The sequence below is a fragment of the Salvelinus sp. IW2-2015 genome, linkage group LG28 (assembly GCF_002910315.2).
Source record: "Salvelinus sp. IW2-2015 linkage group LG28, ASM291031v2, whole genome shotgun sequence".
In the NCBI taxonomy this organism is placed as follows: Eukaryota; Metazoa; Chordata; class Actinopteri; order Salmoniformes; family Salmonidae; genus Salvelinus; species Salvelinus sp. IW2-2015.
The window spans coordinates 27,021,376-27,036,749 of NC_036868.1; the positions used below are offsets into that span (position 1 = coordinate 27,021,376).

The following is a 15,374-nucleotide window of genomic DNA, read 5'->3' on the forward strand; positions in this document are numbered from 1 at the left end:
AGCCAGCCAACCAACCAGCCAGCCACCCAAGCAGCCAGCCAGCCAACTAGGCCACATGTAGGCCTTCCTTCCACTGTCCTAAGTGGGAAAACACAACCCATAAGCATGTGGCTTACTGGGTCCTCTCTGACGTAAAGGGGCAATCTGGGATTCAAACAATAACAAAGTGGGTGTACCAATTCCAGATTGGCCCTGTAAGTAGAGGAACGAAACCAATCTGGATGAAAAAAGTCATCCACACGACAACCAGACACATTCTTCTGGGTTACAATTCCATGCTACTATCTGTGAAGTGAAGTAAGTAAGTGGCTCTTGTTTTATTCTCCTATTATGAGATTGTTGATTTACGTAAGAAAGCAGAGAGTGAAACTCCCACAGCTGCGGCTGTCCCAGGCCAGGAGGTGTCTCCAGGACAGGTGTGTACTGTATCGTACTCTGGCACAACGTCTGTCTGTTTGCGTCAGGATGTAGCCGTGAAAGACCTCTGTGTGATCTGAGAGTTTCAGTACCTCAGGGGCACTTCCTATCTTTAGATACACGTGCGTATCTTGGGACTTCAGGGCAAATGATGTACGTATTGAAGTCGATTGAAGATCTTGCAGCTGCTGAGATGTGTGAAAATGTGTGTTGTGAAAATGTGCATGTGTAACAGAACTGAACGTTGAATACTGTTAGTATGCCCTCCAAAAAGCCTAAATGCTTGATTACTAGAATGCATGGCTGACTTCATGCCCTAACATTCTATTGAAATCGATATGTGCATTACACACACAGATTTCAGCTTGGATTGGTCCCTCATAGAGTTGAATAGTAACAGTCCCAGCTCCCTGTACCTATGAGCTGAGCAGTGTAACCTGAGTTAGTCACAGGTCAGAGGTCAGTTATGGAACTCGAAATAGAGGGAACGGCCCCCTGCCTTCCTACCACTACGCTGTAGGCTTGTTTGTTTTCTCTCTCTCAAAGTGGTGTTCAGGCCCTCTTAATGACTACTAATAATACACACCCTCACACATCTCCCTCTGTTTATACGGCCCTGTTAACAGCATGGGATGGACTGAATGAGACCTGTTGTGTGTGTGTGTGTGGTGTGTGTGTTGTGTGTGTGGGTGTGTGTGTGTGTGTGTGTGTGTGTGTGTGTGTGTGTGTGTGTTTGTGTGGTGTGTGTGTGTGTGGTGTGTGTGTGGTGTGTGTGGTGTGTGTGTGTTGTGCGTTCTCCCGTGTGTTCCCTGGTTTCCATATTTCCATCTCACACCCCCTATTTTCTTCAGTTCTGAAGTCTATAGCCTGAAGGTAAGAGCACCTGCCAGTTTTTTTCTCTGTAAACCCGAGATAAGACAATGGGATCTGTAGAGGTGTCTTGTTACAGAGGCAGAGCAGGGATCCAGACACTGTAAAACCTCTCCTGTCGCCTCTGCACTCCAGGTGTGAAAAAGGTCACCTCCACACTCCAGGTGTGAAAATGCTACAAAAACATTCAGTCTTTCATGCCAGCAGAATTGGGGGACTGAAAAGTTTCAGCATTTGCCCCCGAACTCATAATTTGACTTGAACTGTGCCAGGTTGGTTGCAGCTCTGCAAGCTGTTAAGTTTTCGACGTATCGTTTTCAAGTGCACATGTTCCATGTTATGCTAGTCACTGTGGAGGAATGTGGAGTGAATGGACAATGAAGTTATTGAACTGAGAGAGAGACAGAAAAAGAGGAAGAGAGAAAGAGAGGGGAGATTAAGCCTAATAGCAAGCAGAGGGCTTTCCCAGTTTGTTTTAGAGTGACACAATAGCTCCCTCTGCTGGTTCCACCACCACATCATCACACACATGACAAGACACGGAACTTCTCACTTGAAAGCCTTGTTCTTTTTATAGGCTCAACCACATCCATCATGGCTTTGAACTGCACATATTCACTAAGTAGTAGTTTGGCCTGCCCAGCCCGGCCTGCCCGCCCTGGCCCGACCTGGGTTGACTGACTGACTGACTGACTCACTTCTTTATATGTATGAGGGGGAGAGAAACTCTTTGATCCACACCCATTGAGGATCCTGCGACACACTGATGGCTTTATAATACAGTAGTAACTAGTCCATGAATTCCATCTGAGTGACTGTAGATTCTCCACCTGGGTGTACAGGCTTTTGCTTCAGCCCTGCTCTAACACACTTGACTCAGCTAATKATGGTCTAGATGTGCAGGTCATAAGAAGTATCAGGTGTTTAAGAGCATGGCTGGAGCAAAAGCCTGCATTCCCCAGTAGTTCTGTAGGAGAAGGGTTGGCCTTGCCTGGCAACCCAAACTCCTTGCTCCGGCCAAACACTACACCACGCCATCCATGCCCACGGACGMTAGTTTCTTCTCTGCAATGAGTCMGGATCTGAGTACCTCCCTGARYATTTCTAGAACACAAACACATTCTAACAGTTCTGATTGGTTCTAGAAACCGATGGGTTCGYCCAGAGCCAGAATAKGCGTGGGTAAAGRGGCGTTTTGAAAATTCCTCAATACTCTGACTGGTTAGAGATGATCRAATTGCTGATCCAATTTTGTACCACACCTCTCATTTGCCTYGTCACTTTACCCCTACCTATATGTATACAGCTATCMCAATTACCTCATACCCCTGCACATCGATTCGGTACTGGTACTCCCTGTATATAGCTGTAATTMTTWATTTWTTTATTTKACCTTTATTTAACCAGGTAGGCTAGTTGAGAACAAGTTCTCATTTACAACTGCGACCTGGCCAAGAATAAAGCAAAGCKGTTTGACACATACAACAACACAGAGTTACACATGGAATAAACAAACATACAGTCAATAATACAGTAGAAAAAAAAGTCTATATAAAGTGTGTGCAAATGAGGTAAGATAAATAAATAGGCCATGGTGGCGAAGTAATTACAATACACCAATTAAACACTGGAGTGATTGATGTGCAGAAGATGAATGTGCAAGCAGAGATACTGCGGTTCAAAGGAACAAGAACAAATAAATAAATACAGTGTGGGGATGAAGTAGTTGGATGGGCTATTTACAGATGGGCTATGTACATATGTATTTTACTTGTTATTGTTAATCATTATTCACTGTTTATTTATTCCTCGTCACTATTTCCTTTTTTTAATTGTATTTTTTATCTTTATCTTTAAATCTGCATTGTTGGAAAAGTACCCATGCTTAGCTTAAGCATTTCACTGTCAGTCTACACCTGTTGTTTACAAGACATGTGACAAATAACATGTGATTTGATTTGATTTATATTTTGACGTCACCACAAAATACTATGATGGTGGGAGTCTCAGACTGAGCAAGTGCCTCGTTCACGTGCTAGTRAGAACTAGGACACTTGGACATTTCRGACTAACTAACTGGTTGTAGTTTAACAGGTGCCGCGTTCAACGAACCAGTTTCCTAGTCCCGACGAGTATATGAACGTGGCATAGGCTATGTAGCAAACAGAGCAGCGGACGAATTCAGTTCGAGTCGTTCYGGTAAGGGTTGGCTACTCCTATATGCTCTGTCCACCACTAGTATCCAGTTGGTGGCAGGCTTGAGTCATCGTTACCACTGTAGGTCTATTTTCAATTACTATTCTGTGTTTCAGTACATGGAGTTTCTAAATGTTTGATTTCCTATGTAGCCTAACATGTTGAACAGTAACTCAAATTATATTTGATCTTTAGTTTTATGAATGCATGTGTAATGCCACTACATCAACCAAAAAATACACAAATAGGCTACATTACATAAGTGCAACTATCGTGACTACACYTTGAATCAGTGTTATGATTCATACGGACTTGGAGACAGGATGTTTGTGGGTATGACGATGTTATTAAAGTAAGGGAAGGTGCGCTGACTGACTGGTTCATACAACTCAGACTAGTCTAAATAGGAAGTTTACCTGTTCCTCCCCAACACACCCATTCCAAATGATAGTTAGCCTTCTATAATTAAACATGTGTACAGCCTACGCCACATGCTAGTTTCGCGAGTAGGCCAATACAGGTGGGAGAACTTGCTACTGAGACATTTTACAAGGTGAAGCTTCATTTGCCGTTTTAATAAGTGGGGTTATTTTGTGAACGTGGACTGGACTAGGCTGTTTCCTTACCTGTGTGAACTGGGCGGGTACCTGAGCGAACGGGACAACAGACCGCACCACACTCACAACAGAAGAAGAAGAAAAAAGATTTCAGAGACGGAATATTAATTTAAAAAAATACTTTGATCAAGGTGAGTTTTCTATTTAACATGTGTTCTGTTACAGTCAATTTGGTTTTAGCGCGCTACCTGCGATGAAAGGGCGTGAATAGAGATTGTAGCCTATATACCTGGCTGAGGTTCGGGCTAAAGTTTTAGCTTTGTAGGCCTATATGCGGTGGGCTAGTWTACAGTCTACTGTAGCCCTAGATAGCACATTTGCTATGGCATATGCTAGTCTACTAAATGTAGGGGAAAGTGAGGTAAGTTGAGCCATTTTTWAAAATTCAGCATAACTCCCTCAAGGGAAATTTGACTTGGTAAAAATCCGTTTATTGGACCTAACTTGCTTACAACTTTTTTTCCATAAAATGATGACCTCTTCCTAAATATTTGGTCAAATTATACATTTTGTGTATGGTTTCCTAGAAACAAGGGTGGCTCAGCTTACCCCTTTAGCTAAACTTACCCCACTCTCCCCTAACCTGAAAATCTATATTATAGTCATGTTTTTTAAATTCATATTTCACCATAGAAGAGTCTCAGAGCATTTTTATGGGAGTTAGAGACGGTTATTTTCTTCCAGATTTCCTCATGTGAATAAAAATCATTATAAATTATTGCTGCAAAACAAACATGGAATCTGGGTTCAATAACATGTTCTCTACAACCCTTGTTTTGAGTTTTCATGTGACGAAGTAGTCTACACTGTATCTCATTTGGGGCAGCATCTTTGTTTTGAATACTGTAGGATATTGTAGCCTACAACTATTGACAGACTTTCCCAAGGCCTGGCTATAAATGCAAACCACGTTTTTCCATCACYCTTTGTTCTTTGTTTTTGCTCCACATTTTTGTCCTGGTGGTTTGCTTATTAATGCACAGTAGGCCTATTTTGGCTGTCTCTCTGTGAGGGTGTGAAGTTACAGCACACCCTCTCTGTACCCTGCAGCCACTAGTATTGACAGGTTCAGACCCCACAGCTATGTGAAGTGAGTGAGAGGATCACTCTGACACATTGTGATCTCGATTAACTCAATGCTTTAACAATTATTAACCATAAAACCATAGGCTATTTAAAAAAAAAACTTAAAATACATTTTTCAAAACACTTAACAATAGTCCCTCTCTCTATAGCTGTCCAGCTAGCATACTTCAGGTATTTGTACTATCCAAAGAGAAACAATGAGACAGGTATTTCTACATAGCCTCGGGCGACAATCTGACTGAGAATCTGAGCAGCTCGGTAAGTTCCCTGCCATTGTTCTGCGTGTGTGTCCCATTGTTTACCGGGAATTAAGACGGGATGATAGAGAGAGACAGATCTGGGTTGTGTGGTTGTTTTGCACAGTCTCTCCCGCGCCAGATTCGTGTTCCTGCTCGTCACACATTCCACGGATGGTACTCAAAGTCCTCCCTCGCTCCCTATCTCCTTTCCTTCTCCCTTGGTTCCCCTCTACAACTTATTCATGGAATGGGAGATATATGTTTGTGATATATGTCCCTCCTCCTCTCTTTCTCCATTACTCTCTGTCCGAGAACTGTATTTTACTTTACCCCTCTCTCTCTGTCCTCCATCTCTTTCTCCATTACTCTCTGTCCAAGAACCGTATTTTACTTTACCCCTCTCTCTCTGTCCTCTCTTTCTTCATTACTCTTTGATCTCATCTGTTTGCAGAAGCCCTTCAGAACAACTCTAATTACATGTAGTGCAGTAGTTTTTTTCCCCTCCAGACCAGCTGTGGCATTCAACTAGGACACCAAAGTGTTTTACTGTACGTTCCACTGTTTTGCTTTACCTCTGGCAGTAGCCCAATGGATACTACACACTATAGCTACACATGGATATATGTGTGAAAGGATGTTTTATTCATAAATGTAGCACCACCTCAGCCTCTGCTTTCAGTCAGCCAGTACAACAGATGACATGCCCTTTCACTGACCTGTCTTCAGTCAGTGTTTCGGGGAAGCCACAGCAGGATCAGTCGCTCAATCCTATGTTCATTCATGCAGCACATTTTAACCAATACATTTGCTATTAAGTCCTTTATCTCTCTGCTAACCTCCCTCTCTCCCCTCCTCTTCGGGCAGGGCCATGGTATCCACGGCAGAGTATGGCAAAACGTCATGGGAGCTGTCAGTCCAGGTGAACCAGAGAGGTGGAGATGAGGGCATGAGGTTTAAACTCCGAGTCAAGGGAGACCTGCACATCGGAGGACTCATGCTCAAACTGGTGGAGAAGATCAGTGAGTCTCTCTCTCTCAGTACTAGACTGGAGAACACACTCTGGTTTGCCCTACATTCCTCTAAACTGCTGAGTAGTATTGTCTTCCCACAATGCTTCAGTACCACAGGCTGAAGTTCACCATATCTATTATCTCATATCTATTCACCTGGGAAAAATCTCCCAAAGACCCTATTCCCTGTGTGGTGCACTATATTTGACAGTTATTATGTCTACAAAATGAGTGCASTACATGGGCAATAGGGTGTGATTTAAGACACGGGCTGTGTTCATCCAGGAGGATTAGACATTAGGGACTTCCCCATGGGAAGACAGCATGAAAGTGGCCTYAGGCAAGGTGTGTTGTGTTTGTTACGTCAGCGTTAAGTAGGCATATGACTACATGTATATGATTAAGCCATATATGACTCAGTGGCCGGTCATCAGACTGGACTAACAGTGGTCTGGTTTTAGCCATAACACTCACAACATGATGTCTTAGAGAATCATCAAGCCACACCCATCTGCTTCCTGTGGGGACTTCTTATGCCTGCTGCAGGTGGTTTGTTTGGCGTAAACTTATGGGCAGAAGCTTTCTCGTATGGTCAGAAACTTACTCATACTCCATGCTGAAATTGTTCATAGACAATTGAATATCAATTTGAATTGTGGATGAAATATAAAATGATACATGTTTAATGGCAATGTTTGTACTTTGAGAAACMTCTGMCCTTTTACCCAACCATAACCCRTCTCTTTCCCTCCTCTCCCTCCCTCCGCCAGAGGCCCCTCAGGACTGGTCAGACCATGCTCTGTGGTGGGACCAGAGGAGCTGTTGGCTGCTGAAGACCCACTGGACCCTGGACAAGTACGGTGTCCAGGCGGACGCTGACCTGCGCTACACTCCCCAGCARAAACCCCTGTGCCTGCAGCTGCCCAACATGAAGACAGTCAAACTCACCGTCAGCTACTCTGCCGTCGTCTTCAAGACCGTCGCTGAGATCTGCAGAGCGCTCAGTCAGTACCCTAACCGGGCAATAGTGCCGCTCTGAAAGAACTAGATCACTGTTTAATATGGTGAAGTTCCCAATACGGGAAATGTTCGCCATATTGTTCGAACTTCTCCAGTTCTCTCACATCTTCACCAGGGCTGGGGGGGGGGCTAGGGGCAAGGACCTATGGGGTAGGGGTTTAAATCTAGATGTAAGGATATAGGTCTAGGATCTAGGAGTCAGATAGGGTGCAGTGTCTCTCCTTGACCTGGTCTTCCTTTTTCCGGACGTCAGGAGGCCGTAGGAGAGGGAAGGGGTTAGGGTGTAGTCTTAGAGGTCGGATCTCTCCTTGACATMCCTCTCTCTCCTCCAGACATCAGGAGGCCAGAGGAGCTGTCCCTGCTGAAGCCTCCAGATGACCCGTCCAAGAAGAAGAAGAAGAAAGACAAGAGCCCAGCACTGGACGACGTCTTAGACATGGACATCGTCAGCGGAGGCTCTGGGGGAACAGGTGAGAGACACAGTGTTATAAGCGTGTTATAAGCATATGAATACAATGTTAATGATGTGTTATTAGATGTACTGTGTCTTCAATGGTCAGATTCTTCCAATCTGTTTTCATGTGACGATTTTTCAACCAGTTAGCCAGTTAGCCATATCCTGGTGACAGCCCGTTTCTGCTTTAGCCAACCCCTTTATTGTCGTCTCTCTGTCAATATAGCTTTGTTGAATCATAGAAACCACCAGGCCCTTAGGCCAAGTTATCCTCTCTGAGAAGTTAGGCTGGCTCAAACTCTCCTCATATCGCGACGGTCTGTTTTCAATCACGCTGTGAAGGGATTTAATCTATCACTATTGCAACACAGTCAAGGTTTCGAACCTCTGGCTAACTCAAAGTGGATAGCTACTGACTTTTATGTCTCGCGCCACCACCAGATTCCGCCCACATGGTGGCTTCTGTACACTTCTGAAACAATCTAAGAAGGACTGGAGAATTCTATAAAGTTTCTGAAGATCTAAAAGAATACAGCAATCATTAAGGAAATCTGAAAGAATAGAAGCTATAGTTCACAGCTTTGTTCTCAAGGCTTTCGTTAGCGCATCCTCTGCAACGCAGACACACACACTTTCTGGGTCTGCGTGAGAGTACAGTAGCTACGGTATAGGGCAGCTGAGGATTCCACACCAACTCATAAAACCAGCCTCATTTTGACAGTTGCTCTGAACCGTGTCAAAGGAATTATTTCTGWGTTAAAGGCTCTGCTGCTTTTAAACAAATGTAGACGGGGCCATTTTGCCCCCACAATCCTCTCTGTTCCCATGAGGCCTCACTCCTAGGCTAAACTGATTCTAGATCAGCATTCTCACTCAGAGCCTTTATGAATATGGGCCCTGAGTTGTATCTCCTCCTCCACCTGACCCCTCCAGGCAGTCCCCTGTACAGTAAGACCATGGTGCCCACCTACGACCCAGAGAACGGGACTCCTGCCTCGGCCACCAGCCTGTGGTTTGGGGACAACCCACTGACCTCCAGCCAGCCCAACCTGCCCCCTGCGGAGCTGTCCAAGATGTACCAGCAGCTGTCCATGGTGGACAAAGCCATCATCAACGCAGGGTAAGAGTTACTCAGAAACAAAAACTCCATTGGAGCGAATAAACCTTGAGAGGAACCAGACTCTAAGGCTGGACAGGTAGAAAAGACTCTAGTTGTTGCTATGCTGGAGGGCACTGCTCTGTCTCTCCCCTGAGCACATAACTGCCTGGTTGACTGTGACATGCTGCTGGTGTGATTGACAGGTGGCTGGACTCCTCCCGCTCCTTGATGGAACAGGGCATCGGAGAAGATGACAGACTGCAGCTGCGCTTCAAATACCACTGCTTCTTCGACCTCAACCCAAAGGTTAACCTAACCCCTAACCTTAACCCAAAGTGGGAGTTTGAATAGCCACTGAACCTCGACCCTATGGTGATACTAACTGTAACCGTAACCCCCACGCCTAACCCTAACATTGACTGATTTGTGTGTGTTTCAGTATGATGCTGTGAGGATAACCCAGCTGTATGAACAGGCTCGCTGGTCCATCCTACTGGAGGAGATCGACTGCACTGAGGAGGAGATGCTCATGTTCGCCTCCTTACAGGTAGACACGCACGTGCACACTCACACCTGCCCACACGCACGTCACACATTCAGACATACACGCACACATACACACTCGCGAGCGCGCATGAACACACACACACACACYCTCTCACACTATTGTCCATCTGGGAGATCCGGTTTGGAGTCTCATTCCAAGAGAAGGCCTGTTGGGACAGGAGGGAAATCCCATAGGAAAGAGGGTGGGAGGGACATCTGGCTATCACCCTGTACTCCTCTGGTTGAGAAAATATAACTAACAAAAAACTATGAAGCGAAAGAACTTATGACTGTTACATGTTAAATGTTCTTCATCTCTGACTTTGATACCATTTTTTTTTTTATTACAAATTATTAATTTTGCAGATGCTCTTATCCAGAGCGACTTACATTTTGAATGTCTTTTTCCATGTTCTCAGCTGATATAAAAACCATTGTGAAATCCCTGAGATGGTTATTGCTTTCACCTGCATAATTACTGGAATCACAGGGCTCTCTCTTCCTCCCAGTCTCTTGTGTTATCATCTGGCCTCAAGTGTTGAACTAAAATCTGTTTTAGGGTTCAAACCTGCCATTTAGACCGCTAAAGGCTGGGTATATTTCGTTTTTTCAAAGTTGTCTGTTAGTTTTGTACTCTTCTTATCTGGGGTGTGTTGTAAAATCCCCAGTTGCTCTTAGTATGATTATATCCCCCAATTCCCATCGTTCACTGATGATTATTAATGTCAATATTGTTTCAGTATCACATATGCAAGATGACTATGTCCACGGAACCTCTGGACTTCTCCAACGAACCAGAGATGGATGAAGTAGAGGCTGCCCTATCCAACCTAGAGGTGACACTTGAAGGAGGAAATGCAGACAGAATTCTGGTTCGTGTAGATTTCATACATATGAAGGATTCATACTCTTTACATATATAAATGATAAACAAGTTTGTTTTCAACCGTTTCAGAGGGTTCAACACCTGTATTTAAGCAGGGGTTGATGGGTAGTCTGCTTAGATTGCATGTCTCAACGTGATGATGTCACTAAGTCACAAGATAATTGACAGTTGCTTGTTCCCGCCCCACAGGAAGACATCACAGACGTTCCGAAGCTGGCAGACTCCCTCAAGCTGTTCAGGTAAATCCCGAGGGCCCCTGTATTTGCCCAGAAACGCACAATGTATTGTATACTGTACCTCTATATCTATGTAACGGATGGAAACATAAGTCAAAGAGACCTTGAATGATAAGTAGTAGAAATAAAATGCCATTTCACTTCAGATAAGGGAAGGTTAATGCACCACGCTGTATATGGCCTGGAGTCCATGACACAGACAGTTCACACAGCAACATTGAATGTGCAACAGTGTGACTGTGTGGGGACACAACCTGTTCATGTTTTCCCTCACGGAGCATTTTTGTTTCGTAACCAGGCCTAAAAGACTGACGTTGCGTCCGTTTAAGGAGTATTGGTTCGTGTTTAAAGACACCACCATCTCCTACTACAAGAACAAAGAGACGGCTAGCGGAGAGCCCATAGAACAGTTGCATCTCCGAGGATGTGAGGTGGTCCCTGACGTCAACGTGACGGACAAGAAGTTTGGAATCAAACTGCTGCTCCCAGTGGCTGATGGGATGAACGAGGTCTACATCCGCTGTGACAACGTAAGATGCTATTTCTTATTTAACTTTTTAGTTTATTAAAGCTGGGGCACCACCAACATGACTCATGACATTGTTCCTCCTACATATTGTTGTAACAGTTTTGTTTTTATCCAGGAGACACAGTATTCCAAGTGGAAGGCAGCCTGTACCCTGGCCTCKAAGGGCAAGACCATGGCTTACAGCTCCTACAGGTCAGACTTGTTTTACCTAATACTTCARATGCCTTGGACCACATTAGCAGGGTTGTGACTGTAAACTGACCAAGAGAAACTGTGATTGGTCCAGGTCGGAGGTGAAGAACATCCAGTCTTTCCTGCAGATGAAAAGTCTGGCGCCCCCTCCTGGTCAGGCTGCTCCAGACTTGGACGCCATGGAGATGAACGCTGAGTGCTTTGTCTCGCCCAGATACACCAAGAAGTACAAGACCAAACAGGTGGGTGTCTATCTTCAATATAGAGTGATCATTCATGATTCAGTGTTTGTGAAGCCATAGACAGAGAGAGGATGTCACCAGAGCTCTCCAGAGAAAGAGTTGATTATCTCTGGCAGGACTCAAGTGACACAATAATACTTATCTCAAATCAAATCACAAGGTCACATACACATGGTTAGCAGATGTTAATGTGAGTGTAGCGAAATGCTTGTGCTTCTGGTTCCCGACAGTGCAGTAAAATCGAACAAGTAATCTAACAGTTCCCCAACAACTACCAAATACACACAAATCTAAAGGGGTGAATGAGAATATGTACATGTAAGTATATGGATGAGCGATGGCCGAGCGACATAGGCAAGGTGCAACTAGATGGTATAAAATACAGTATATACATATGATATGAGTAATGTAAGACATGTAAACATTATTAAAGTGGCATTATTTAAAGTGACTAATGATCCATTTGTTAAAGTGGCCAGTGATTGGGTCTCATGTAGGCAGCAGCCTCTCTGAGTTAGTGATTGCTGTTTAGCAGTCTGATGGCCTTGAGATAGAAGCTATTCTTCAGTCTCTCGGTCCCAGTTTTGATGCACCTGTACTGACCTCGCCTTCTGGATGGAAGCGGTGTGAACAGGCAGTGGCTCAGGTCGTTGTTGTCTTTGATCTTTTTTGCCTTCCTGTGACATCGGGTGCTATAGGTGTCAAGGAGGGCAGGTAGTTTAAAAAAWATATATATTTTTTAAGGGGTGGATCAGCTTAATATTGCGGAAAGAATGTTGCTTCCTTCAATGTAATTGTCTGCATCATTTCTAATCCCCCATATATTTTTTGTAAATATATATATCCAGATACATACACGCATGCATACATACATATACACATATATAAATACACATACCTATATAGACATACATACTTTTTAAAAGAATATACCTTTATTATTATTCCCTGCAAACCCTACCACCGATTCCCCCAATTGGAGTAAACTAATAAACACTTCTGCTTTTACCTTCAATTTATACATCTTATACACATTTTAGACAGTCTACTTTACAATAGTTCTCTCTTGTTTGTTCTTAGTCCTTCCTCTATTTCTTATGTCCATCCAGTTTGATTTCTATTTGTAACTGCTATTTCACAAAAGTTCCGAACCTATATATATTTTACAGATCCCGAATGTTTTACATTGTTTATCTTGTTATTAGTCCCACCCTTCAGCTCCATTCAACCCCTCCCATCTATCTCTCAACATCATCCATTTCGGATTTCTATTTGCCATATATTTTCAACTTTGCTGTGATGCTTCACAAAAGAATTGAACCTTCCTATTCTCATAGCTTCTACAGATTGTAAATTAAATTTTAATTATTATATTATTGATTGATTGACTATGGCTTTTCAAATCACCCAGTATTGCAATCTGTAGCGTTAGTTCTAGGCAAATGTTGCAATTCTTCAGCCATTCCTGGACCTGTGACCAAAAACGAGCTACATATGGACAATACCAAAGTAAATGATCTAATGACTGCCTCCTCACAGCAGATTCTGCAGATCTGGGAAAATTGTATCCCCCATATACGTATATATATAACATTCTATTAGTTGCAATAATTTTGCATAGTAATTTAAATTGAAAAATTTGAAGTTTTGAATCCGGCGTTGTTTTGCGAATCAATTCATAAACCATGTGCCATGGAATGGGTACATCGCAAATCTCTTCCCAACTATTTTGCAATTTATATGGCACAGCTGTCAGTTTTTTGGTCCTTAAATGAAATTGGTATATGTTTTTATTTATCACACTTTTCTTTAACCATTTATGTTCTTTAATGGATCTGATTTTAACAGCTAACATTTAGATGGCAATTCATAGATATGCCGATAGTGGACAACCTTGTTTTAGTCCTCTTGACAGTTAAAACATTTCTGAGAATTAGCCATTATTTACTATTTTACACCTAGGGTTACTATACATAACTTTAACCCATTTTATAAGAGTATTGTGTATTGTCCATGTAAAAAAAAAATGATTTATGAGGAATAATAATATAATACATTTTTGCATCACAACACTGAAGTGTAATAGGCCTCCAATTATTTAAATGGACTGGATCTTTATATTTACCACTTGGATCCTGTTTCAGTAATAATGAAATCAGACCCTTTCAGTATTTGTTAGATGATTGACATAATGTCTGTGTAAAGTAACCTAAATGTCCCTTTTCTGTCTCCTGTCCAGCTGACAGCGAGGATCCTGGAGGCCCATCAGAACATCGCCAGGCTCTCCCTCAATGAAGCTAAAATGCGCTTTATCCAGGCCTGGCAGTCCCTGCCTGAGTTTGGTATCAAATACTACATTGTCAGGTACGTAAATGTGACCGACCAGGTTCAAACAGCTCAAGACTGTGTTAGCGAGATAAAGCCTAGGAGTTCGCTCAGGGAGCAGGTCCCAGGCAAAGTTACTCATCACACAATCATGGTTCACAAAACCACTATGGTTACATAAAGACATTATGAATGTGTGTGTGTTCCAGGTTCCGAGGCAGTAAGAAGGATGAGCTGATGGGTATCTCCTATAACCGTCTGATCCGTATTGACATGTCCACTGGCCTGCCTGTCACCACCTGGAGGTTCGCCAACATGAGACAGTGGAATGTCAACTGGGAGATCAGACAGGTAAATGGTTCTAGATTGATTGATTGGTTCATTGATTTATTTAATTGATTACTTTTTACAGATTAGAAAGTAATGGATAATAGTTGCTTTTGAGAAACCAGTTTCTCCTGAAAATGTATCTATAAAGTACATTAATCAGTAATAATCCATGTTGTTTCATGTCTCCAGGTGGCCATAGAGTTTGACCAGAACGTGTCGATAGCCTTCTCCTGTGTGAGTTGTGACTGCAAGGTGGTCCATGAGTACATAGGAGGATACATCTTCCTCTCAACACGCTCCAAAGACCAGAACGAGACACTGGACGAGGAACTATTCCACAAACTTACTGGAGGGCAGGAATGAACCTGGGACATCAGCTTTCATTTAGTGCCGTGGCGATCAAACATGAGGATTTGTTACAAGCTGAGACTATCCATGCAGTCAATCATTCATGTACTGAAGGCCTGTAAAAAGCCAATCCAGAGTCAAGAAAGAATTTAAATTAATTGCTGATATGGTTTTGTAGGCTACATAAATGACATTTTCATATTGTAAGTGCAGAGAAAAGTACACTTATTGGTCACATTTGATTCTAAGACCATCTCTACAAAATGTGTGGACCATCTCTACAAGGCTTATTTGTCTGACGGTTAGGCCTGGCAATTCATTCGGCACATGGGCTGTACATCTTGTCACCTGTTTACCTTGGTGTAGCCCAGAAAAAATCTCAGTGACAACCAGCAGACAGTGGTTGAAGAGGAGGATTTAGGTAGTTTTACCGACACCAAATTTTTTAAGTCTTTGAATTCAATGTTGTTGGCTAATTTCACAATCACTTTATCGGGCTGCTCATTGCCCTATTTTATACATATTACTTTTATACTGTTTTATAATGTAACATTTGCAATTGTATTACAATCCAACAGAATTTCAAAGATATTTCTGGTGGTGGGTTATTATCATGTTGAACGAGACATTTGTTTACACTGGAATTTCTCTTGACTGAACTGCATTGAAATAAACTTGAGAAACATGTTTTGGTCAATTGTTGTCTCTGTAATGGCACAATGTTGAGAGCAG

General features: G+C 42.9%; 1 protein-coding gene across 4 annotated transcripts; it reads left to right on the top strand.

Annotated features, from left to right (window-relative positions):
- Nucleotides 1–3,300: 3,300 nt before the first annotated feature.
- LOC111954501 (fermitin family homolog 1) lies at nt 3,301–15,329 on the top strand. Of its 4 annotated transcripts, none has more exons than XM_070435834.1 (16): nt 3,301–3,486; nt 4,097–4,235; nt 6,290–6,444; nt 7,206–7,439; nt 7,788–7,925; nt 8,843–9,029; nt 9,212–9,314; nt 9,448–9,555; nt 10,295–10,426; nt 10,630–10,679; nt 10,975–11,206; nt 11,321–11,397; nt 11,492–11,639; nt 13,879–14,003; nt 14,174–14,315; nt 14,484–15,329. In XM_070435834.1, exons 3-16 carry the CDS (start codon nt 6,294–6,296, stop codon nt 14,655–14,657), a joined length of 2,001 nt encoding a protein of 666 aa, XP_070291935.1. In that variant the 5' UTR covers nt 3,301–3,486; nt 4,097–4,235; nt 6,290–6,293; the 3' UTR covers nt 14,658–15,329. The 4 variants fall into 4 exon arrangements, with proteins under 4 accessions (XP_070291935.1, XP_070291934.1, XP_023830052.1 ...); XM_070435833.1 differs by lacking the exon at nt 3,301–3,486 and adding an exon at nt 3,489–3,564; XM_023974284.3 differs by lacking the exon at nt 3,301–3,486 and having other exon boundaries at nt 3,674–4,231.
- The last annotated feature ends 45 nt before the right edge of the window (nt 15,330–15,374 follow it).